This window comes from Arvicanthis niloticus, chromosome 14 (genome assembly GCF_011762505.2).
Source record: "Arvicanthis niloticus isolate mArvNil1 chromosome 14, mArvNil1.pat.X, whole genome shotgun sequence".
Taxonomy (NCBI): Eukaryota; Metazoa; Chordata; class Mammalia; order Rodentia; family Muridae; genus Arvicanthis; species Arvicanthis niloticus.
Window position 1 is genome coordinate 20,804,345 of NC_047671.1, and position 25,794 is coordinate 20,830,138.

At 39.2% G+C, this 25,794-nt stretch overlaps 1 protein-coding gene across 3 annotated transcripts; it reads right to left on the minus strand.

Moving 5' to 3' along the window:
- Positions 1-1,090: 1,090 nt before the first annotated feature.
- Rnmt (RNA guanine-7 methyltransferase) lies at positions 1,091-25,749 on the minus strand. Of its 3 annotated transcripts, XR_004608211.2 has the most exons (13): positions 25,613-25,749; positions 21,860-21,983; positions 19,917-20,192; positions 17,883-18,018; positions 16,227-16,352; positions 14,178-14,290; positions 11,844-12,025; positions 11,538-11,702; positions 7,495-7,612; positions 6,553-6,654; positions 5,658-5,691; positions 4,467-4,590; positions 1,091-2,852 (listed from the first exon to the last, which is right to left on the minus strand). XR_004608211.2 is itself a non-coding variant. In XM_034517622.2 (12 exons), exons 3-12 carry the CDS (start codon positions 20,148-20,150, stop codon positions 4,553-4,555), a joined length of 1,248 nt encoding a protein of 415 aa, XP_034373513.1. In that variant the 5' UTR covers positions 20,151-20,192; positions 21,860-21,983; positions 25,613-25,749; the 3' UTR covers positions 1,091-4,552. The 3 variants fall into 3 exon arrangements, 2 of the variants coding, with proteins under 2 accessions (XP_034373513.1, XP_034373514.1); XM_034517622.2 differs by having other exon boundaries at positions 1,091-4,590; XM_034517623.2 differs by lacking the exon at positions 21,860-21,983 and having other exon boundaries at positions 1,091-4,590; positions 25,613-25,739.
- Positions 25,750-25,794: the final 45 nt, after the last annotated feature.

Sequence of the window (25,794 nt, forward strand, 5' to 3'; positions counted from 1 at the left end):
CCCTACTTGTATCTTTCATTACCTTCTCTTGGATTATTGTTCTAACTACAATTTCAAGTACTATCTGGAACAGTAGCACAAAGGATGATTTCCTGGTTTTAGTAGACGTTTCAAGTTTTTCTCCACTTATCATGTTACCTGTGGTGTGGTGTGTATTTGCCTTAAGCTATATTCCGTGTATTCCTGGGTTTTCCAGGACTTTTATAAGGGAGTATTAGATTTTTCCAGTGGTCTTTTCTGCCTGAGATGATCATGTGACTTATGTCCTTCAAGTCTATTTATGTGGTGCATTACATTTGTTGACTTACACATGTTGAACCACCCCTGATCTCTGGGAGGAAACTGATTAATCATAGTGGGCATATTCTAAAAATGGTTCACACTCATTCTTTTCAGAATTTTCTCATCTATGCTCATGAAGGAGCTAGCTTGCTCTATAATTTTATTATGTGTATTTAGCTCAGTGTCATTCTGGCTTCATAAAAAGAATTTATGAATTCTTAAATTTATGAAAAGAATTTATGAGAGGTATAATTTCCTTGTTTCATGGGATAGTGTTAAGGAACACTGGTTTTCTTTAAGTTTCTGGTAAAGTTCTGTGGGAAATCAGTCTGGGCTTGGGCTTTTTTGCTTTCGATGGGAGACTTCTTAAATGATGTTTCAGTGTCATTTCTTGTGACACATCTAAACCTCTACTTGTTTTAACTTTGGTAGGTCATGTGCACTAAGAAATTCATCCATTTCTTTTAGCCTTTCCAATTTATTAGAATGAGTTTTGGTGTGTTCTTACAACTCCTGGATTTTACTGGTGCCCCTTGTAATACCTCTTTTTTACCTCTAATTCTATTAGGGACCCAAGCATTCAAACGTATTCAAGCCTCCATTCTCATTCAGACCTCAGTTGGCATTATCAAGAATGTAGGATGACTGAACTCCAGAAGCTTCTGGGTAGCTGATAATGAATATGAATTGTCACATGTATTATGACTCTGGAATCTTATTCCTAGAGGAAATGTAACTACCTGCACAAAACTCATTTCCTAGGTAACTGTGGTAGTACAGTTCCCAAGCTAGAAATGAATCAAAGCACCACTGTATAATGTTGTTTATTCATACATGAAACACTGTACAATCATGAGAACGAACAATGTACACCTACTGAGAATTAGAACCTCATGAATACTACCAAGTGAAAGCCAAAGGGTGTATTTTTAATTTTATTCACATAATATTCCAAGCCAGATGAAATGGGTTTCGCTTAGAACTGGACGGCAGTTATGGATGAAATAGTAGTCAAAAGGGAACTTCTGGCTTCTGTATTCATGTACGTTCTATCTGTGAAGAATCCCTGATTGCCTGTATAGATACAATACTTCAACAGAGTTTAAGCAAGCAAACTCACATAATCAGGTCTGTCTACTTAACTCACACTGAGACAGCATCTTCTCTTAAGACTCTCTTGCACTGACATATCCACAAAATAAGGTTGGAAGAACACCATCACCTATAGTATATACATTCCACACGTCTGGTTAGAGGACCAGGTCTCCACACCAAGAATAATCTACCTCTATTCCTGCCAGGGTACCTTATTTACTAAAGCATCGTACTCAGGAATTAATACACCTAAGTTAAGGTGCCTCAATAATTAACACTCAAAGCTGCAGGGACCACCTGTTATACCCTTGGAAGTATGTGAGCCTAGGACTTAGAACCCACTACAGAGTAAAAGTGTTAATATGGCTCTGTTCTTGAGAAATCTGTATCATCTCTCTGCCCTTCAGTCATCCGTCAGGTCTATTACTCTACTCAGTGACTCTACTCAGTCTTCTCTTGCTGATAAGAGTCGGTCTCTAAAGTGCTCTGGGACACTGAAGTGTGTAAGCTGACAGGCTTGAGGCTCTCTGTACAGGTTAGGTTACCAGAAGGATGGGGAAGGACTGACAACTCCTCAGCTTCTCTCCATTAACACTATACACTGGACTGTTCCCCTGAGTAAATAAATGCTAGACCCAAACAATTCCACGTCAGCATTCTGGGTCCTACTGCAGTGCAACTTTATCCCCAAGCCAACTACCAGTTCAGGTTGTGTCACTCCCAAAAATGGCCCACATGATCGTCATGTCAAAGATTTTTATTTATGTGTAGGTATCTGCATGTATGTGCAGGGGCTAGCAGAGACTAGAGAATGCTGAAGTCCCTGCAATTGGAGGTACAGGTAGTTCTAAACCACTCTGTGTGTGTGTGTGCTGGGAACCAAACTCCAGTTCTCCGAATATTGCAAGCACTCTCAACCTGTGAGCCATGTCTCCAGTCCCTGTTGGAAACAACCTGAGCATACACTGTGTGGCAGGCCTAGGTGTTATCTGAACAGCTCATCTGAACCATTTTTATTACTGAACCCAAGAGAAGAGACTCTTTCCGGATGCTGCAATGAAAAGCCACACCTTTCTCATCAGGTACTACAAGTCATAACAAAATTAAACATTCAGGTTCCGAGAATGCTGGGCAAAGTCTTATTTGTTGAAAGAAACATGGAAAATGCCACCTTCCCATTCTTGTCCATAAGAATCCATCCTGAGTCACTGGACTTCTGCAAGGAGCGGTGGAGGGATGGGGGCTCAACAGATAACACCACAAAAGGAAAGAGGCAGCTGCTTGAACTGTTTCTGTAGGGTGACATCATGGGAACTCTCCTATATCTCTGACAGGAGGTATAATGACTAGAGCCCATCTCAGACCCAGGCCAGTTTTCTCTGAGTCCTCAGGGAAGGGCCTAGGAACTCCACATTTCTCTTCTTGCTGCTTGCAATAGCCATCAATTACTCCACCCTTTGAGGAATTCTTCTCTCCTAAAAATGACCCATGAAATGGAATGGAAAGGGCAGAGACTAAAAATGATGCATCACCTGTTAACTAAGATCATGAATTGTGACGAAGCTTTCTCTAGGCCACATCATCAAAATACTTACTGGTACTTCCCCAGGAATAAAATGAGCCTACATTTCTAACAGCAAGAACACTCCTCCCCATCCCACAACCCTCAACCCCTGCCCCAGAACCAAACCTACCCTCTAATACTTAGAACAGTGACTATATATAAACTAGATTATGCTTTTAATTTTAAAAATATTTTTATTTTATACATGTGTGTACTCTGCCTGCACCTATGCACATGTACTATGTGCATGCCTGGTGCCCAGGGAGGCCAAAAGATGATGTCAGATCCCCTGGAACTGGAGTTACTGATGGTTGTAAGCTGCCATGTAAGTGTTAGCAACTGAACCTGGGTCTTCTCCATGAGCAGCCCGCACTCTTAACTACTGAGCCATCTCTCTGGCCCTGAGCCTACTTTTAAAGCAAGTACTATAGATTTTTATAGAAAGTGGCATCTTTGTAAATTGTCCTTTCAGTAGGCGATTTTTAAACAAATATATAATTGTATTTGCTCTTAAGTTTCTTGATGTATTTAAAGGCTGGCCTCAGTTCTGGAAGTCAGCTCTCTAACTGACAATGACAGTCATGACGGCTGTGAGACAGCAAGTCGACTTTGGAAGGCAGCCACGTCGACTACTATACCATTAACACTTCAACAGTGAATGTTTGAAAGACAATTAGACAGTGGGGTCTGCCTTATAGAGTCCCAATGTTTTGAGAGACAGGCAGGAGTTGCATGTTTGAGACCTGGAAGGATACAGCATTAGTGAGTTCTCATTGGTGAGGCTCCATCTAAGATGTATCTTACTGTGCTGCCCCTGTTGCACATGCACACATCCATTTGAAAACATTATGGAACAGAAGTAGGGCATGGCATTTTCACAAAATCTTAAGAAAATCTAGCCATGGAATCACTGTCCAGTGAAGAAAGTTAATTGTACCTTAATCACAACCTCAATTAGATATACTAATTGCTATGGTAAGAAATTCTAAAGAGAATATCAAACCACTCCGCATTAACTCTATGCTGCCATCTAAATTTTTCTATAGAGTCTCAGAATTGCAGTGTATTAGCAAATAGTTATTTTATTGAAACACAGTCAAAATCTAGTCAGGTAGCTCTTATGACAATCTAAAATCAAAATTTAATCTTATAACTTTAGCAATATATATTGAACACTTACATTCAAGTATATAGAACACAATCCATTAAATCTTGAAAAACACTGTAACAAAACTTGAAATGAGTGCACAGTGGCAATCTAGCGTTCCTTTGCCAATTCTACAGTTATTGTAAATTCAGCTTTGTAAACACATTCAGCAAATCACAGCACTGGAGGTCAGTTGCTCTGATATGTCTTGCTATAGTTTTGACAGTAGAGGGAAACAATTCTTACAACATTACTTAAAAATAGATCTTAAAGACGACTCATCCTTATGTACACACATTATGCTAACCTGTCACAGACAGTAAATGTCAAATTTATACACTGGACTTTGTGGCGGTGTCCTACACATTTAGAACTTACTATTAAAATAAACAAACAGCTGTCAAATCTTTCTGAGATGGTCTGCCCCATCTGGAAGGATGGAGAACTGCACTGAAGCGACGTGCTCACTGCTGCTTCTCAAAGGCAAAAACCAAGTAGATACCTAATGAAGAAAAAGAAGTCAGAGTCCAGTGACTCATATCATCAGGGGAATGTTCTCAGGCAGCATCAAGAAAGAAAAACACCATTAATTCTCAGAGTTTTATTATTTGAGTGGTTTGGGGGTAGATATAGGATCACTTAGTATATATTTAAAAACAAAATTCTGTTCATCCATTTAACAACACTAAGAATACTAGAATCTGATTTCAGATACACAATTTGAAACTCACAATAATTGAAAGTCCCAGATACTACTGAACACTCAATAACAGTAGTACTTCTCAGATTTGCTAGTCTGAAGATCTAACTTTCAACTCTTCATCTACCTTTCCCCTCTTCAGCACTTAACTGTCTGGCAACATTGTTTGTGTCTGTGTTGTGAACTCTAGAAGGCAGACTTGTTTGCTCTCTAATCCCCCAAAGTCCTTTCATAAAATTTCTTTTGTAAGTCAGTGTACAATGTTTATTAAATAGTATGTCTCCGACAGCAGGAGCTGTGTTGAGATTCTCAAGACACCCACATGAAAGGTTAAAATCCTTTCATATTAACATTAAGGATCTACAGACTGAAGTCCTCTACAGAACCCTGCTGTAGAAGCCCAGGACTTTGCACATCTGCCAGACTGTGAATTCTTCTCTGAAGAAAGCAGATTTGTGTCAGAATTTGTCTGTGTAACACTGGTTTTCAAACTCATGAAAAATTCCATAAGAGCCGTCCTTACTCTGCTATGATTAGTGTCCTATGCCCCCTCTTTGCTGTCGATATCTGAATGACCAAATTAAGTAATATCCATAGAAGTACTGCATAAGCCAAACAAGTCAACAGAATCCTGAGAAAAGAGGCAGTTTCTTATTAATAAGTATGTAGTGAAAATAAGTATACTCATAAAAGTATGTTAAGTAGCAGTCTACACATATTTTATTATCACTATGGAGATGTGTGTGATATGTTTCAATGTATCAGCATAAATACAAAATGTATTTTGAAAATTCTTATCATTTTCAAGTTTTAATGATCCCATAAAACAGAATCACTGAAATTATCAGTTAACTGGATGATATACTCACTTGTAGCTTCCCATTCTGACTTACTTAAGGTTCCCTAAAATTACAGAAGAAAGAAAATTTCAGGTTCAATACAGCAGTAAGCGTAAGCTTACTTTATAATAGAGGAAAGAGGCAGCAAATGTCCTAACTTCACTGTAAGAACACACACTGCACAGAGCATTAAGATATACACATCTAAGAACAGTCAGTAAGATTAAAACTTTATGAACAAAGTTAAGAAAACACAAATTTCCTTATAGGAAGTTAATATCACTGCCTAGTAGTGGTTGGGTAAGAGAGGAAGAACTGAAACAAGAATTTACCTTAAACCTGTAACTTAGAAATGAAAAACTGAACTCTGCATTTTACCAAAGAACCACAAGGTATGTGCAGCTTTGCACAGGACACTGACTTTACAAATAAGATCTAGTTCTAGAACCTAGTGTAAATTTGAAGAAATTGTGAGTGAAGAAAATTCTAAGATGATAAGGGAAATGTCTGCAATCTTCATTGGGATTAGTATAGCTTGTCTTATTATCATATATTTAATTTTTTTTAAAACCAAGAGTCTGCATAAAATGTCAATACAAATGAAAATTTACTACTCTCCCATCTCCCATTCAAGTGCACAGAACTCAAAGAATCCTGTCTCTGGAACGCTGCATCAGCACAGATCATGCAAACCAAGCCTGGGACTTCCCCACCCTTAGCAGCCTCATAAAAAGCTTTGTATGCTACTCATTGAAATAAACAGTTTATGTTCTACAGCATCAAAAGTCAGCACAACTAAGGGAAAACAGATTATTACTTGCCAAATTTGTAACCCAGTAAGCCCAAATACTGTAAACAAGTGAAATAAGCTAAGTCTCCACACAGCACACGATCCTTTGTTCTGGCTGTCAAAGCTGGAACTTACCAGAGGTAACCTGACTTGACCGTTCTTCATGTACTCTGTTGCATGTGCATAGTCACCCACCTTTTCAGAGGCAAGTTTAGAGTTCTCATTTGCAGGGTATTGCTAGGGAAAAATGCAAATTCAGTTAAGAGATCTCACAGAAATTTATAAGTTTCACAGAGTAAACACTGAAAAACAGTGATTGCTTTGCTTCTTTCTCCAGTTGAATATAAGCACAACAGACTAGGCTTCAGGTACTTAAAGGAGTATTCTAAGCTGATGGACCTCACACCTGTAGGCCAGGCGGAGGAGGAAAGAGGACTGCTTCAAGTTTGAAGGCCATCTGTGCTACATAATGAATTCCAAGCCAACTAGTACCACAGAATGAGACCTTGCCTCGTAACAAACAAAACCAAAGAAAAAACAAAAAGAAAAAAGAAAAGAATATTAATATTCTAAATTAAATGGACTGTCTTAAATTCTAACAAGTTACAGGCACACTGAAACTTTCTATCTGCGTAATAAAAGGGAAAAGGGAAAGCATGCAATGACTGCAGTCTCTCACTGCTTCACTGGGACAAGTAAGGAGTTAGGCAGCCCTAGCCTCAGTATATGACAAATTACTAAGGTGTCACCAGAGTCATCACAGAACAAAATTATACCTTGGTCTATGTACTTACACCCTAGGCCCTGGCCAGGAGGGCCCTAAACTGCTGACCAAGTCACAGGGAACTGCTGTAGATAGGGAGGTCTCAATTTTACCCAGAAACATCCTGTCTCAGCAGGGACACAGCACCACTGCCATCCACTAGGGAAAAGTCTGTATCAGCCTCTGTCCTAGAAGGTAGGGCATCTACAGCACCATAACCTGCACAGTCCACCTAACTATGCAAGTCTGAAGAACTGCGAAAACCACCCAAAATACCAAACATAGTCACCATGTCCTAGAATCTGTATACTTACCTCCAGGGCCTGCATTCGTTTTAAGAGCATTTTGTTTTCATTGTTCTTAATCTTTTCTTCATAAAATTCCAGAAATGTTTTTTTATAGATTAGCTTCATATTATACTTCTTTGCCATTCTGTCCAAAAAGATTAATGGAAACACTTTCAGATGTTTGTAATTTGTTTAAAAAAATTATTTCATCACATGTATGTACACAAGTTGAGGATACTGGTTCTCTCGTTCCATGATCAATGGAAACACTTTCAGATGTTTGTAATTTGTTTAAAAAAATTATTTCATCACATGTATGTACACAAGTTGAGGATACTGGTTCTCTCTTTCCATGATGTGGATCCCAGGGATTTCCCCACTGAGCTATCTCTCTGGTCCTTTCTCATATAGTTTACTTTTGAAGTGATAGCAGTGACATCTGGGTTTAACTAAAAAAGCTATTTACTTATGTTGAACAGAATAATACAAATGAAGGATAAGTAACAGTTTTCATGCCTTTGAAGAAAGAAGCAATCTAAATATCCATAAGCTTGCAGACGGGCTTTCCTCTAGTGTGGCAAACGGGTCAAGGAAGAAAGGGGCATACAGAGCACTTTCCTAGAGATTCAACTTCCTTTGCATACCCACAGCTGCACCTGATGCAGCATTTTGTAAAGTAGTTCCATCTCCTGCATTCTCTGGTAACATAAATCTATTTCTATCAAAAGAGTATCTTGGATGGCTTCTTTGCAGACTATTTTACAGGTTTCCCAACTTCTAAATGTTAAAGCTTTAAAGTCTGTTCCAGAATCTATTTACTTCTCTGTACCAGCTGCATGGAAAGTTGGAAGCTGTCTGGGATTCAACTTTTTGTGATCACTGCTCATTCACTCTCACCCCTGGATATGTCGGACCCTCTAACTTCTCATCCTAAGACTAAGCATTACAAGACTGCTTTCTACCTGTTCTCATCACTGCAGTGAATCCATCTCCCTTCTCCTACAGTCCCTGTGGCCAATACATCAGAGTTCTTCTCTTACCCACAACATGTTCACTTCTTACTGTATTCATTCACTGCCATTCTGTAATATTGGCTATGCCCTGCTTCCAGTCCTACTCTCTCCCTCAGTGAACTTTCCAGGTACAGCCAGATTAAGCTTGCAGATATAAAAAGGAATTACTACCCTTTCCAGTACCCTTCACTCAGCTCCAGGGTATAATCCCAGTCAGCATGGTCTCCGAGCTATTCATTTTGGGGACACTGCCTTCTCTTAGCAGCTGCATTTTGGTTCAGCCCCACTAGTTTTCCTTCCTCTTCTTAGCTCAGCCTTTTCCCACTTCCCGAGTTTTGTAGGACAGCCAGCCTTCCTGTCTTCTAGATCCACATTCCATCCGACTTAAAAGCTGTCCTTCCAGCTCTCTCCTGCCTCCTGCTAACACTCCTGCATTTGCTAAGTTTATGCAACCCTCCGCAATATGAAGTAGCCTGGAGACATCACAGGTAGGGGGTAAAGGAAAAACAAACGAACATAAATACAAGACAAGGCTTGAGTAGGAGGGAGAGATGAGGGAAGAAGGCTGAAGGGATGTCAGAGGCTCCTGGCCCTGGGATGTTGCATAATACACACTCTTAAGACTGTATTGTTATCTGAGCTAGCCCTTCTTGGATAAACAGCATGAACATACGTATTTCTTTTATTCAAGGAAACGCAATTATAATCCATCTCCAAGACAAGTCACTAGAAACAAAAGCAAGCTGTACACAAAAAAGGGGAAAAAATTCATTAAAAATAACCCAATTTGTGCAATTCAAATAGGCTTTTCAGTAAGTTAATTACATGGTTGTTTTGCTTCTTAATTAAATAACAAGAAGCTCAACCTCAACATTTTTTAGATTTAACATTTACATCACCAAATGCTTACACAAATAAATACATTTTTAAAAAATGATATATTAGGCCATAGCCATGCATTTTCTTGGTAAAACTATTGTGTCTCTCATCCCACCCACATTGCCCTTCCCTTGACTCACCCTCAGAAAGGAGGAACATAAGCAGATTTTTGTGGCGTGTCTCCTCAGCTCCCCACAATGAGAGCCACTCTCTTTGGTTCTTGCCCCCCAACATGACACACTGCCCCTTTTCCACTCTCCTCAACTCCAGAATTCCGCCCAGCACTGGCCTACACTTCTATTAGTGTTTGGATGCCTCAGGCACACCTGAACCTGTCCAGGGACCTCACTGAAGCAATCACACACCAAATATAATTAATCTATTGAAAAACCTATATTGGAATCACCTGAGCCTCACCAGTCAAAAACCAAAATAAGTAATTAACAGAACTATGAGCTGCTCCTCCTTAAGCTGAAATCAACCAAGTTTAGTTAACACAAAGGGAGAAACAGAGTCCTACTCAAGATAGGTTGACTAGAAGACGACTCATATCAAACACACAAGCAACAAACTAAGTCCAAATGACTAGGTCCCAACACAAAACACAATAGGAAAAAGCCAGGAGGGTATGGGCAACACTGACTGGACTTAAATAACAACAGAAGAAACAGACATGAGTTTGTGAGGAGGATGTGGCAAGAACATGGGAGGGAGTGGGGATTTGATCAAAATTGCAACTCCTACATGAAATTATCAAATAAAAGTTAGTGATATAAAAATAATTATATATTAAAGAATGAATCTATAACTTTCTAAGTTCACCATGTTCAAGCAATTTAAGTAGAGAATCATGCTCCGTTTGCTCAGCACTGAACAATAGTCTTCACATTATTCTGTTTTATCTTGGTGTCTACTAATTGTTACGCTGAAACATCAAGCTAACACAGGAGACAAATGAAAAAAAAGAAACTAATTTCTTCTTTTATGAAGTTAAAGGGCAATCTTTTTCCAAACATTTTAAAATAGAAAGCACACTGATTTAAAATTGTAACTTCTGTAAGCAGCTTGCATCTGTAACACTGTATGGTGTGTTCATGTCCTGTCGTGATTTGTTACTTAATTTCCTCTTGCCCTTCCTCCCTCTTTCTCCAGCTCTCTACTTCCTTTCCTTGTTTGAGACAGTCTTACACTGTAGCCCAGGATAGCCTCAAACTCACAGTAGTTCTCCTGTATGAGTCTGAGCACAGAACTGAGGCTCAGCCACGGTACCTGGTTCGAGTCCTTACACTGCACTGACTCATGAAAACCCTGTGTTTACAGTGTTACAAGATGACTGAGTCTAGACTAAAATACTCCCCAGCCAAATATAGGTGAGCAAAACCCCTTCTGCTTCCTCAGTTATTATCAAAATAGATGTTTGTTTTCAAAAAGTACGAAATAAAACTTCATCATCTGTATACAACCTCCATCTAAGTTGGCTTGTATTATATTCTCCTGGCAGGAAAGTCCTGCAGACTAAGGTATATATCACAGTCTTGAAGCCACACGATAACATCCAGTACCTTCAACTTGTCCTATGCTTGCAGCTCACCAGAATTCTCAAGAATTAATGTGCATGGGGGAATACACCATGGACTCAGGACTCTATAATCAACCTGTAGGAAGCTGGGCATGGTAGTGCACGCCTTTAATCCCAGCACTAGGGAGACAGAGGCAAGTAGAGCTCTGTTAGTCCAAGGCAAGCCTGGTCTACATAGCAAGTTACAAGACAGCCAAAGCTACATATAGTCTGAGACCCTGTTTCAAAAGAAGAAAGATAAGGAAAAACAAAACAAAACAAAACAAAAAAACCCACTAGTCTATTCCATAGGCAATTTCAAAGCTATACTGAAATACAAACTTTTGATAATCTCTTTCAAAAGGAGGGTCTTGGACTTATGAATTCATCTTCATATTACCAACGCTGTGTTTGCTACCTGTGCGGTCAGTTATCTTCTACCTTGAGCAGAAGCAGCTGGCTCCCTTTCCTTATGAAAGAGTTATCTAAAGTGAACCAATTCTGCAGCTAAGGCTTTTTCTTGAGGTTGCATTAAAATACAGAATGAGTAGCAATATGAATTGTGTCCCCTTAGAACAGGATGAGGGGAAAGAAAAAGCAACAGATCAAGACATTCTTACTCAGTTAGCAATGGAAAATAGACCAAGAATTCAGGGACATCCACAACACCTTCCAAGTTAAAGTCATATTTGCAGCCAAATAAAGGATAATTTCCTTTCTTCTGGAATTTCACAGTGTATATTTCATTTCCAAATGATTCTGTTTCTGAAGCTTCAAGGCGTTTTCTATTGGGTTATTCCACAACGAAAATAAAAGAATTATGATTAGTATTTTTTATCCTATCAATCATATCATGCATGTGAAAAAGCACATGATACAATTTTAAAAGGTACCTGACCCATTTTAACTGGGTTCAAGTTACTTACATCAGTTCGAAGCTATTGGGAGTGGTACCAATAAAATAGCCGCCAGGGTTAAGCCTTCCACAGGCATTTCTCAGCATCATATCAGCCTGTTCCAAGGACTCAAAGGAGTAATGGCAAGCAAACTGACAGCTGCAGATGTCAAAGTACATTTCTGGATCACGGAATTTTTCAACCAAAAGTTCCTACAACAAATGTAAATGGGTTAGTATTTTAAGCTAATTACAACATACATCAAAAGTGCTTTAGTAAATTACTAGAATTCAGGGCTCTTAAAGTAGACGTTCCCTGACAGTAATCAACAGTTTTCACCAATCTTTGATTCATTCTTTGTTATGTATATATGATAGCAAGGACCACTTAATAAAAATATTCTTACCCTGACGTAAAAACATCTACAGGTCTAGGTAGACAGCACAAGTGAAAGTGGGGGACAGAAACAGTCTGCAGAGCTCCCTGGCCAGTAGCACATCCTCATCAAGAGGGCCCTTTGGGAAACCGTCTCAGGAACAAGGAGCAATATCCAAGATTCACCCAACACCCAACCACCTACCCAATACATAGAAAATAATCACAATTTTCATTTTCATGATGATCTTTAAAAAGTGGGGAATTCTGAAATCATGTTAACAATATATTAGACCAGAGACACAACTCGGTAAATGAAAGTATCGGGAAGGGCTTGCAAGCCTGAAAGTTTAAGTCTGTGGTCTTGGTATACACACAACTCAGAGCATGGCAGGATATGTCAGGAGCCTGACCATTCTTATGGTAAAATGAGGTGGACATAGGAGAATCCTCTGGAAGCTCCCAAACCTAGGGTATAAAGGGTAGCGCAAACAAGAAAGGTTCTCCCTTCACAGAAAGTGGAAGATGAAAAGGAAGCTGGAGCCCCTGACCTCCTGTGGAAGCTGTGTCAGATGAACCACCCCCATATTACACGCACATACAAAAAAAATTAGCTGGGCGGTCGTGGCGCACGCCTTTAATCCTAGCACTTAGGAGGCAGAGGCAGGTGGATTTCTGAGTTGGAGGCCAGCCTGGTAAACAGAGTGAGTTCCAGGACAGGCAGGACTACACAGAGAAACACTGTCTCAAAAAAAACAAAAACAAAAAAACAAAAGAAAAGAAAGAAAAAGAAAAAAAGAAAAAAAATTAAAATGCTGCATAACATTTCAGCTGGTCTTGAGAGCTAAAACAAACTGACATTCAACAGTCACTTGGGTCACTCAGCCCTTGGCATCCAAAAGAAACAGTGCTCAAGGCTTCACCTGTTAAGCCACACACACATTTTTCAACCTCATTTTCAAGGCTGTAAGCAAAAGCTGACTGACTAACCAGGTACTATTTAAAGGTGTTGAGATACAATACTTAAAGACAGAGAAGATTAATTCAGTTGGGAATCTCAGAGGAACAATGGACAGTGAAAAGCACACAGTGGTTCTCATATGACAGGAAACCGTCCTTATAAGCTACAAGGTGATCAAAACACACGTTTAAGTCCAGGTCTACTGTGAAACAAAGCAGCCCTTCATATCCTCAGGTTCTGTAACAGTGAAGTCAACCACTGATGGACTCAAGATGAGAGGAAAATTTATTTTTTAAATGAATATGGAGACTTTTCTTTTTTTGACACTTATTTCCTAAATAGTGTGACAATTAGTTACATAGCATTTTCATTATGTTGGGTGCCATAATAAAATCATCTAAACATGTTTTTAAAGTATACATGAGTATTTGTGTAGTTATCCACACATAGTATGCCATTTTATATAAGGGACTTTGAGCTTCTGTGGACTCTGCGACTTTAGGGACACTAAGAGATGACCATTTGAAAACAAATCTTGCCCAAATAAGAGACTTCAAAATATCCATTCATTAAAAATAAAACTTGCCTAACAATATCCAAGGATTTATTATAACAGACTTTCTAATAGAAATTAAAAATGCATGACTTAGGATTTTTAATGTTAAAAAAAAAAGGATTTTTAAAGTTTCCAATCACAATTTAACAAATGAATCAATCTTAAAAAACGGGAGATGTTGCATGCTGACCCCTGCAGTTGGTTCTAGCACTGTAAAAAGAAAACAGATTGTAAAAGACAAGTCTGGAGAGATGGCTAAGAGCACTGGCTGCTCTTGTAGAGGACACAGGTTGGATTCCCAGAACCCACATGGCAGCTTAAAACTGTCCTTAATTCCAGTTCCAGGGAGTTCAATACCCTCATCTAGCCTTCATCGGTACCAGACACGCATGTGGTGCACACTAACACAAATGCAGGCAAATACTGATACACATAAAAATAAACCAAAAAAATTAAAACAAAAAATCTGTACCTTTGAACAGTCAGCAGTTATAAATTCAGCACTAAAAATATACTCATTATCACGACGACATCTCATGTCTTCGTAACGTTGTTGACATTGTTTCATAGAAATATCAGCAATATCTAGAAGGGTAAAAGGTGTAAATGTCAACACAGAATAGCAACTCAACTGATAAACTGTGGCAGGAAATCCAGGAGTAAGATAAGGAAAAGGCTGTATGGTCTGTCCAGTTCCTTTTCCACAAAGGCTTTGTTTCCTTTGTCCATTTGTGTTCAGCTACATTCCATACAGAATAGGCAGCTTCTCTGTTCCTGTAACGCATTCTTAATAGTACTTATGCTACCCAAGGCTAAACAGTGTTATCATCATTGTATGTGTGGAAGTCAAAGAACAGCTTTCAGGAGTTGGTTCTCTCTCTCCATCATGGGTTCTAAGAACTTATCAGGCTCAGACAGCATGGGCTTTTTATGGGCTGAGCCAGGTTTTAAATATTCATTCAAAAATATGAGGCAGAAAACTCAGATTCCAGCTAACACCATCCATGAGTTCATTTTGTGAAATACCAAGTCATTCTTTTCATACTGAAATGCATCTGTTCTTCTTGCTATGAGATTTGTACTTGGGACAGAAAAGCATGATGGGTAAAGACAGCCCTTAGTCATACATGCAGAGTAGTGGCACCAAATGGCATTATGGAGGTGTCCTGTGTTCTTCACTATATGAAGCAGGAAAAGCCAGTTTTCACTTAGAATGTCCTCCAAAAAATAGCAGAAACTCAGTCTTGGCTCTGATTCCTATCTCTGGCCATCACCATGGGGAAGTAAGGAGCAGTCCTTTCCTGTCACTAGCAGCACCTGGCACATCTCAGGTGGTGAGCTGACACTGTCATCTGTACAATAAGAGTCACTTGAACTTGAAAGAATGGCTCTCCAACTCTATCATATCATACACGTATTTGTGAAGATGAATGAGGTCATTTCAAGGGACACAATAGATGATGCTTACTGCCAGAGATAAAATTTGACTATAAAAAAAAAAAAAAAAAAAAATCACAACTGTGAGGAAAAAAATCCTATCAACCACCTTTGTTACTGGTGATAATATTAAGAAAATGTGATTTCTTGGTGTCAGTCGTAAGATAACTTCAATAAACAGTACTTTCCAGGTATTCTGAAACAATTCTGAAAAAATAAGACAGACCAATGGGTCTAAAAGTTAAGGGAATATGCAGTGTTTGCCAGAAGGCTTCAGATCCCACACCTAACTCCCATTACAGAACTGCCTGCCTCTTGATTCTCCCCAAAGATGAATCCACAGTTATCTGAAAAGGCTAAGGACACATTTCATTTACAATCACTTATTCACCAAAAGAACAAAATGACTCGGTAAAAATAGAGGCATTTCTCAAAGTCTACTTGCCAGAATTCCCATTAAACTTTATTTGTATGAATTAAAAATCACAGCCTCAATTTCTAACATGTTCAAGAATCAACAGCTTCAGCCATGTTTTAGTATGTATGGCTCATCCAACAGGAGAACTAAGAAAACTGCTGATGTGGGCAGTACTCTGGAGATGATGCCGTTGTACATCCCGTGACCCATCAGACAGAAAGAGGATGATGCCTGACAAGACTAATAATATAACAGGATCAATATGTCCTTTCTTTTGGGAAGGTCAAGTTAACACTAACTGCATCACAAAACCAACAGAAAAGCCTTAACTCATTTTTCGAAACACCTATCATATGCAGAGAAGGTGCCTTCAGAGATCTTAGCATCATATTGACAAGGAGGCCCCTTAAATTCCCCATTCACCTAACTGATCAAATTAATTCTGATCTTTAAGACATGTTTTTTTGTTTAGTTGTTGACCTTTCATTACTATCACTGTATCTGTGCATGTGCGTGTGAACAAAGGAGAGGCAGTACACAAGCAAGCGCCTGCCTCCCCTTCTTTATGTGGGTTCTGGGATTGAACTCAGGTGAGACGACCTGCATGGCAAGTGCTTTTACACTGGGCCCCACATCAGCTCTTTACCTTGTCAGTATCTATCTTACCAGCACACACTAGCCTGCTAATTCTCCCCTTCCTCCACTTGAGCAAATCTCCACCTTTTCCACATCCCAGGTCCAAAACAGTGATGTCACGGTTTTTTCTTTGCCGTACCTTTTCTAAAATTTCCCCTAAAAGAAAGAAATCAATCATAACACATTTTCTCTATTTTTACTACAGCAACTTCTTTAAAACCTACTACCTTCTGTCTGACAAATCATATGGACTATACCAAATTAATGTATAGCTATATTAAGTTGGTATTCCAAAATCTGACAAAGAGGAAGTAACTTGATCCTTTATCACTAAAGAGTACACATGTCATTTTACAAAGTAAAACGATTTCTTGAAGGACACTTTGAAAATGTGACTTGTTAAGTAGGTGATATTTAAGTTCTAATTTTAAAAAAGTTCTAAATTAAAAAAAAAAAAAAAAAGCTGTAACATCTGTGATAAGAAAAAAACTATCTTGTATTTCTTACAGCTTTTTCTATCGCTTCCCAGAGTTCAGTGTATAACTGTGACACACATAAACTGAAGTAGCTATGGAATGATAAGAGAAGCTGATTCTTATTCTTTGCAGTCAATCTGAAGAACTAGTCAAAAACCTATACCTTTCACCTCATAAACAAGTAGAAGTTCCAACAGTTTAAAAGGCTTAATAATAGTCTGACATAAATGAGGTATTCAGCAGTACTAAAACTTGATGCAACCAGGGATCTTACACTTATTTCCCTATTTTATTACTCTTTAATACTTTATCATTTTTATGGATACTATTTGGGTGGCTAAATATTCACTACCAATATCTGCCTTCATAAAGTAGCTTTCATTAGAAGCTTAAGTGTCCCATATTTTAAGTTTCTGTCATGAATTTTAATACTTAGTCAAGAAAACAACAAAATGACCCATGAAATGCAGAAGCATTCATCAAAGTCAACTTGTCAGAATTCCCATTAAACTTTACTCATTTCTCTACATTTACATACAAGCCTGACTTAACTAGACAGAGAAAGCAATACTTACATGCTAAGACATATTTTCTCTACTCATTTCTATTTTAATTTTAAAGGTGAGTTTCCACAGAGAAAATATTAGTTCCATATATACATACATAACATATAGTTGTTTATGTTCAAGAAACAACCTCTGTAACCAGCAGCAGGTCAGTAAAGGCACCCACACAGGTAGTCCTAATGCTGTCCTTTCCTTGACATAATAACAACTCAATGTGCAGTCCAACATGCATGTCACTAAAACTATTAGAGTAAGACAATTATGTAATAGCCTTGAGTAGCATTAACTACAAGTATAAAGGACACTGCCAAGTGAAAGCCTGTTTAACTTAATATCAACTAAACATTATGAATGCCCCCATACAATGAGCTACAAATAGTAGAATAATTTCTCCCAAGGACCTACTTCTGGCTTTCTAGCTTTTTAAAAACCAAAGCATGACACAAAGGAAAGGGTAAATAATTGCCTTCAAAGCTTGATATATGATGGAAAAACTGGGAGGGAAGACCCAAAGCGGGGATATGGGCTGTGAATACAACATATTTGCACAGCATTTTCATGTGTGCATCCTTGGGTTCCGTAAAAAGCAATGTACCTCAACACAAATTTAACTCTCCCAACCAAAGGGCAAAAAATGATCATACCAATAAGAATACTTTTAATCCAATTATTAAAGTTTCTTAGGTAAAAAATTCGACTTTGACTACGCTTCACCAAGCCAACTTCCTGAAGCTCATTATAGTGGGCAGCCACAGCTGAGCTGTGTCCTTCATCCAGCTTCTGAAATTGAAAGGAACAGAATTAAGGATTAGAAGCACAATCCGGGAAAGAAGGAAAAGCCTCAGATCAACTGACTCACATTACACATCACACATGCGCAACTCAAGCAAAGGCTGGACCCACAGAAATAATCCCAATTACCACTGCCCAGAAGGATTGCTCTGATTTGTTATAAAAACAATTTCCAGGTTAAGACCTTGACTGTGACCCTTACCTACATAATTTAAGACTAAATGTTTTAAGAAAACCACTGTGCTTCAGAGTTTTGATTTATTCAACTTAATAAGTTAGTCAATGGATGGACTTCCTAAAAGGGAGTTAAAAAAAAATCCACCATTATACTTTAGTATCCATAGGGAATTACTGTTTTGATGACATAACGCATATATAGGGGAGTTAGCATTTAGTAGGTCACACTCAGTACCAGTGACTTTTATTAAACAGTATTGGTCTAATGAAACAATTTTCAATCTATATTTACTAAAATCCTAAGGATTCTATAAAAATTCCATAGTAGGTAAAGGTCTTCAGCCTCTGCCATCTTTTGCATCTAATTCTTTATTTTATCTATCAAATTTAAGGGTCAAATTCTACTTGGAAAAAAAAAAAAATCTTCCAGTGTAAGTTTAAAAACTCAGGTTTAACATATGAGATTACCTTTTTACAAGGACACTGTTGGTGAAAGCCTGACCTGCTACTTTCTTTCAGGCCTGACAACAAAATGTTACTAATTTGCAAAGTATTCTTCCTCTCCAATCCCAGATTCAGCCACAGTATCCTTTACAATATGGCAAATGTTTTACCTTGCTCTGCATCAGCCTTTTGCATCAATGTAACCAAAATTATGATAAGTAACTATGTAAACCAGACTAGAAGCTGGAAAGATTTATACTTTAGCACATTAGTAAGGGAGAATAAAGCTGGGCACAAGTTAGATGTTTATTACTTAAAGTGACCATCTAGCTACTTGAAACACTCAATAAAAAAGGGCAAACAGAAAAATCAGCCGGGCCACATACTACCATCTTTAAAAAAAAAAAAAAAAAAAAAAAAAAAAAAATCCGCAACCATCTGTAATGGGATCCAATGCCCTCTCTGCTGTGTCTGAAGACAGCTACAGTGTATTCACTTAAAATAAATAAATCTTTTTTAAAAAATCAGTAAAAAGCAAACTATAGAAACTAGCTTTCAAAGTTCTGGTCAAACAAGAGTTTCAAAACAATATGAAAATTATCCCAGCACAAGGTTCACCTTAACAAAATTTTAAGAGATAAGAGCCTATTGTACTTTAAGATAATATTTATTTAAAAACAAAACATTTGTTTTGTTTAAATGTATCTATAATTTCTCCACAGCTGCTCCATACTACTGGTTAGCACACTGAATTAAAAATAAAATACTGGCTGTGTACCTTCCGCGTTTCCCCAGCATCCTGAGGTTGCAGTTTTCTCTTTCTGGAGGTAAGCCCTTCAGGGGAAGGCTCGGCTTCAGACACACTGACCCTCTCCAATTTAGTTCTCTTTGAAGCATTTCCATCATCCTCACAGCCTTTTGTACCCTCCCCCCCACCATGAGCAGGCCTGAGAGACCTTGTTGTTTACAACAAGGTCAAGTGACAGGATCTAGGTGGAGTTACCCACCTTGGCTGCCTGGAACACAGAAGCAGAACTGCCCCTGGGCCTGCCTTGAGACATCTCCAGCCGTGACCTGGAAGTGACTAAGGATTATCCCACCCATCTGAAACCAGGAGGGGTTGTGGGTTGGGTCTTCCCCTTTAAATTGAGAGCTGAACATTAAAGCTTGGGGCCTTGATCAGAGAACTTTGTCTTGGCCTCATCTCTTCTCGTCCTCCTTCCCCCTTCAATTTCCAGCCCCCCTTTCAGGTGAACCCAGTTTACTTGTGGCTGCGGGCGGCTACAGCCTTTCTCCTCTAAGATGATTTCGGCATCAAGTTTTCTTTTCTTGGATGGAGAATCTTGCACAGAACTCGAATTCTGCTCTACAAGATCATCTTCTTGCTGGCACATAGGAGTCTTTTCAGAAAGCCTCTGCCCAGATGCAGCAGTGCTTTCAGTAATACTTGGAGGAGATTCTGTTTCAGAATCTACAGATGCTTTTGCAGAACCTTCCATTTCTGGTTACTTGAACTGACAGCAAAACCTCATGAATCAACACTAGGAAAAGTAAAAAAAAAAAGTATTATTTTTTACACATACTAATGCTAAGACTCTAAAAATAATCTCAGTCATGCAGAAACATCTAATTTATAGCCCAAGACACTTACAGTCATTCACTACAGATAGGAATGTGGCCCAACACAAACATCATAAACTGAACAGTACAGTTCTCAAGCATGACCTTTGCAATGACATTGTTTCATAACGTGAAAAGGTTGTACACACCAGGACTAAAACAATGTTTATATATGCACTATAAAGCTATAAATATATAGCAGTAGTAATTAGAATGCCTCCAAACATCTACAATTTTACTTATAGTCAATATGTACATTTAAAAAGACAAATCAAGTTAAGATACACAAATACAGGTTAGGTATCTAAGATCTAAAATTCCTGGAGTCACCATCAAATAAATACTCCATTACCAAGCAGCTTTGCTCAATCAAGAATTAAACACAGACACGATTCCTTCTATGTTATGTGTATTAATTTTTACACAGACATAAATTTGTTAGAATAGAACCATTAAGGCATTGCTTTTGGTTTGGAAAGTATTTGAATATAAAATTATTCCTTCACAGACTTGGGTGTCAAATGCATGGTCCCCACCTAGCAGTGCTATTTTGGGAGATTCTGGAAATCTGAGAGCATGGGGACTAGTGTGGGGCAAGTAGGTCACTGAAAAGATCCACTGAAAGGTTATGCCCATCCTTGGTTAACTTCCCCTCTGTCTCCTGTCCATCCATAGGAAACAAAGCTCCTTAGTCACATACTGCTGTTGTCATGGTATTTTGCCCAAGTGCAAGGACCCAAACAATCACAATCTGAAACCTCAAAAAGCACAAGCCAGAGCAATCCTTCACCCTTTAAATTGCTTTCTCTGGCATCTGGTCAAAGTGATGCACAAGTAAGGCTAGTAGCAGAGAGGTGAGTTGCCGTGCTGTGACTACCTGACAATGTTATGCAGATACCTGTGGAACTGACCAGAGGAATGATTCTGAAACAATGTGTGTGCGCAGGCTGGTATGTTGTGACACAGTAATACGATCACACTTCATGTTTCTGCTCTTGATTCTCACTGTAAAGCTGGTAAGATGTAGCTACTGCTAACCATATTACAGTCTGAGCATGTCACAGGTGCCTTTAATCCCAGCTGGCCAAGATCAAGGGATCTCTGGAGTTGGAGCCAGGTCAACAGTGTTCCAGGCCAGCTAAGGCTACCCAGTAAGAACCCATCTCAAAAAGCAAAAACAACAAACCAACAACTTGAAATGTGGACATTTCTTCTACTAGATTAACTAGTCTGTTAGCTTTCAATTCAGCCTGTGACAAAGTTTCACTGCAGACATAAATCTTTACAAATTCTTTACCAGAGTATAATATGAACGGCCTGTAGTCCAATTCCCCAAAGCATCCTTGTTCTCACCTGAGACCTCTTAAGCCTGGCCTCACTGACTATACTCCTGCTGACATTCTAATCTACCAAGTTCCCACCAGAATTGCCATGTAATTTTCTTTTTACCTTACAGGGTCTCACAGCAAAGGGCCTGCCTGCCTTGAGTGTCAGAAATGTTGACATCAGACTTGGGAACAGCACTAAACTGCTAACTCTGAGGATTGGAAGCGGGTTCCGTGCATTTGATTATCAAATAGTCACGAACCTTTGCAGCTGGAGCAAACTGTTACTGTGTGAGAAACCCCGCACAGGTTTATGGTCGAATGCTTGGTTGGTTTTCAGTTAGTAGCACTATGTTGGAAGGTTCCAGAGACTTGAGGAGGTAAAGGCTGTTTGGAAGAAGTATGTAAAATATACATGGTTATGAGTGATTCCTTCTTGACTACCATGAGGTAAACTGTCTTCTTCTTTACACACTCTCATTAGCATAATGCCCTGCCTTACCAAGAGCCCAGAATGATATTCTGCCTTACCACTAGGCCCAAATCACCAAAACCAAGTAGCTTGGCCTGAAATCTCTTTAATTATGAGTTATGCTTTTCTATAAGCTGCCCCCTTAGATATAATGACTACACAAAAATAATACAGAAAATCAAAATGTTGAAATCCTTATTTCATAATGAAACCTGTAATTACACAGAAAGTGAACAGTGGAAATAGATCAGCTTTCAAGCTTTAGAACAGCTTGAAGACTCACCTTTAAATCTATTTCAAATAAGTTCTGGGGCACATGTGTAAATTGAGAGAAAAAAGAAGTAATCTATAAAAAAGGAATTGTTATGGTCTAACATATTCAGTCATCCAATTAATTTGCCAACCTACAAAAAAATTTCATGTGAATGATTGCCACTAAATTTACAACTTAAATACTTCTACTAAAATAAATGGTAAATGGAAATCAAAAGTCAAAACAATAAGAGACCCTGAAATTTCAGGTCCTAAAAGTAATGAAGACTTGTGGTGGTTTGAAGGAGAATAAGCTCCCTCAGCTAATATATTTGAATACTTGATCTCAATTGGTGCTACATTTTGGGAAGGATTAGAGGCGTGGCCTGGGTGGAGAAGGTGTGTCATATGAGTAGGCTTTGAATTTTTCTAAAGGCCAGTTTATTCACAGATAGCACTCTGCCTTGTGCTTGTAAATCAAGACATACTCTGAGCTACTGCTCCAGAACCATGTCACAGGGCTGCCTGCCTGCCTGCCACCATGTTCCCTGACATTGATGCTCATGGACTCTAACCCTCTGAAACTATAATCCCCAGATAAAATCTTCTAAAAGTTGCCTTGGTTATGGTGCCTTATCACAACAACAGAAAAGTAACTTAAGACGAGAGGTTAAATTTCTTTTAAAGACTGTCTGCATAAAGAAAAGATAAAATTATTTGTATGAACAAGTTAAAAACAAGTCACTGGGAACTGTTAAGGATTTCAGAGTGACATTAGCTTTCACTAGCCAATACTCAAAGCAAAAACAAACACAAAAAAAAAAAAAAAAACAAGAAAAAAAAAATCCCCCAAAATATGTCACACAGGAACAATTGAGTCAAAGAACAAAGAAAAAAAAAATCAACTAGGAACATAATTTACAGAGTAATTACTATAGGTCAGTATCAAGGAACTGGCTATAGTTATGAAAAACTCTTACTTTCCCTCTACCATTTAATGCCTAGAAGAAACTTAGTTTTACAATCATAAAACTATGTGAAAAATTATCCTTAGCTGTATCCTTTATTGCCTAAAACTAGTACTGGTGTTTAAGGGTGATTTTTATTCATACAGTCTATACTTCCACAGATTGGCTGCCATAAAAAGCATTCCATACCACAAAATGGGTAAGAATATCTAGAACCCTGTGTCAAATGCTCCATGATGGAACACTTAACCTGGTACACTGAAAAGCAATGACTCTTACCTCAAGAAGACTAGGAGATAGTTTATTCTGGAGCCAAATTTGTTACAATGACTAAGGGACTCAGATTCAGGTTACTAAAATTCCATGTTCTAACATAGTAACCGTTTCAGTAAGTTATATTGTAACAAAAGAAAGAAATCATAAATTCAGACACTTCTCAGATACATTGGTGGAAACACCAGGTAGGTGGGTCACAGAAAGGCAAGTAAATCTCAGCTACAGGAACCAGAGGCTCTCTGACAGAGTCCCTAGCCTTTTAGTTGGTCAGAACCAGGGGTCTGTTGGTACATTCTAAAAGATTTACCTAATTGTCACAAAAGTGTCAGGTCACATACAGAGCAAAATAAATGACAAGCAAGGGGACTAAAGATGGACCAAGGTAATTAGGATCTAGACTTGCAACATTCCACCTTATCCAAATCACTCATGACTTTAGAACTTCTAAAGACCACCAAGATTCTAAAAATCAATTAACAGCTTTGTAGCCCCAACTTCTTTCCAGGAATTCTTGTTCACAAGGGCACACTCTAGGCTCTGGGTTTGATCTCTAGCTTTGCATCAACAAAGGACAGTAACAAAGCTATCAACAATGGTAATGAAAGCTGGGCAGTGGTGGCACACGCCTTTAATCCCAGCACTTGGGAGGCAGAGGCAGGCGGATTTCTGAGTTCAAGGCCAGCCTGGTCTACAGAGTGAGTTCCAGGACAGCCAAGGCCACACAGAGAAACCCTGTCTCGAAAAACCAAAACAAAAAAAAAAAAAAAAAAAAAAACAAAAAACAAACAAACAAACAAACAAAAAAAAACCACAACGGTAATAAAAATACTTAAAAGAGAGATGTCCTGATAGAATAATTCGGAAGGGGATTTATGGTAAAAAGTAGACTGACAGGGGGTTCTGTAGTTTTACCTGCAATCACACCGTAACTTGCCTCACAGTAATCTAAATATTCTAAATGGATACCTAGATCTCTTGAGCCGTCAAATTGTTGGAACAATGAACGAACACCAAGATAAAAAAGAGGGAGAGAGGGAGGGAGGGAAGGGAAGGAGGGAGGAAGGGAGGCTGAGAGGGAGGAGGGGGAGAGAGAGAAAGAGAGAGAGGGAGGAGGAAGGGAGGAGGGGGAATGAAGGGGAAAAAAATGACTGTTCCCCTAGGAACCTTATGCTGAGGCAGGAAAGGAGCAAGCCAAAAGGAGTAAGAGCATCTTACAAGCAGCGACGGAAACCCAAACAAAAACGAGTTAATTGTAGGCAGGACCACACTTTGGTCAGGTTGCATTTTTCTTGCCTTCTATTTAAACCTCACCCTCATTTCAAGACCCACAAAAATGGAGGGGTTATTGGATGGATATCTCTGTGCCACCTCCCAATGTAACACAGAGTAAAAATCTTTTTCTGCTTTTCATTATTAAATCGGTTCTTTTAACTGGTTGATTGGGGTGACGGAAGTGTGCTTGTTGGGGTATGCACAGGCCAGGACTCCTCCATAAGTTCAGTAACGACTCTTAAACCATTCTTCTTGCTCATCTCAGTTTGTGCCTGCTAACTAATGGTCAAGCATGACCTCACGGACCACCTTGACTGTCTACAGCGGGGTGCAAGACAATGAAACAGAAAGGGGAAAGCAGCTCTCAGACTAAGTTCATCTGTTCCCATCCCCGGCCCAGCCTTTTACTCAACCTCTGGTTCAGGATCCTAAGGCAGTGCTCCAGACAGAACAAACCCTCTTTGGCTCCCAACACGTCTCCCGCCCATCCCTCATCACAGCCCTTCGGCCCGAGCAGAAAGAAGCACAGGAGCTTGTCCTCCCTGGACTAGTGTGGTCTGGAGGAGCAGCAGAACCCACCGTCTCAAGACAAGCAATACCTACACTGCTTCCGGCTACGGGCACAATAAATTCCACAAAGTAAGGACCAGAGGCAAAAGGCTAACGGGGAACGAGCCCGGCCGGGAGTCCCGGCGTTCGGCTTATCTTTGCTCTTAGCACACAAGATTAAAGACAAAGAAGCAAGGAAAGGCCAGAACGCCGAACGCCACACTCACCCACACAGTCATCCACGATTCTGTTTGCGGAAACGCCGGCCGGAGCCACGCGTGCCTTGTTACGTTACTTCCGGGGAGTGCCCCCGGGACTAGTAATTCGAAAGCCAGACTTGGAGCGTGGCTTCCTCCGCGTCGGAACTACGAGTCCCATGGTTCCTCGCGCGGCGGCGTGCCTCTGGCTC

Bases quoted from the DNA above. Each gene is read 5' to 3' on its own strand.
- Rnmt (XM_034517622.2), bottom strand. From the start codon at position 20,150: ATGGAAGGTTCTGCAAAAGCATCTGTAGATTCTGAAACAGAATCTCCT. The intron at 18,019-19,916 runs GTAAACTGGGTT...TTTCAATTTCAG, and splicing joins GTAGCCGCCCGCAGCCACAA to AAGCTGGATGAAGGACACAG. The intron at 12,026-14,177 runs GTACAGATTTTT...CATTTGTTGTAG, and splicing joins TAACTGCTGACTGTTCAAAG to GAACTTTTGGTTGAAAAATT.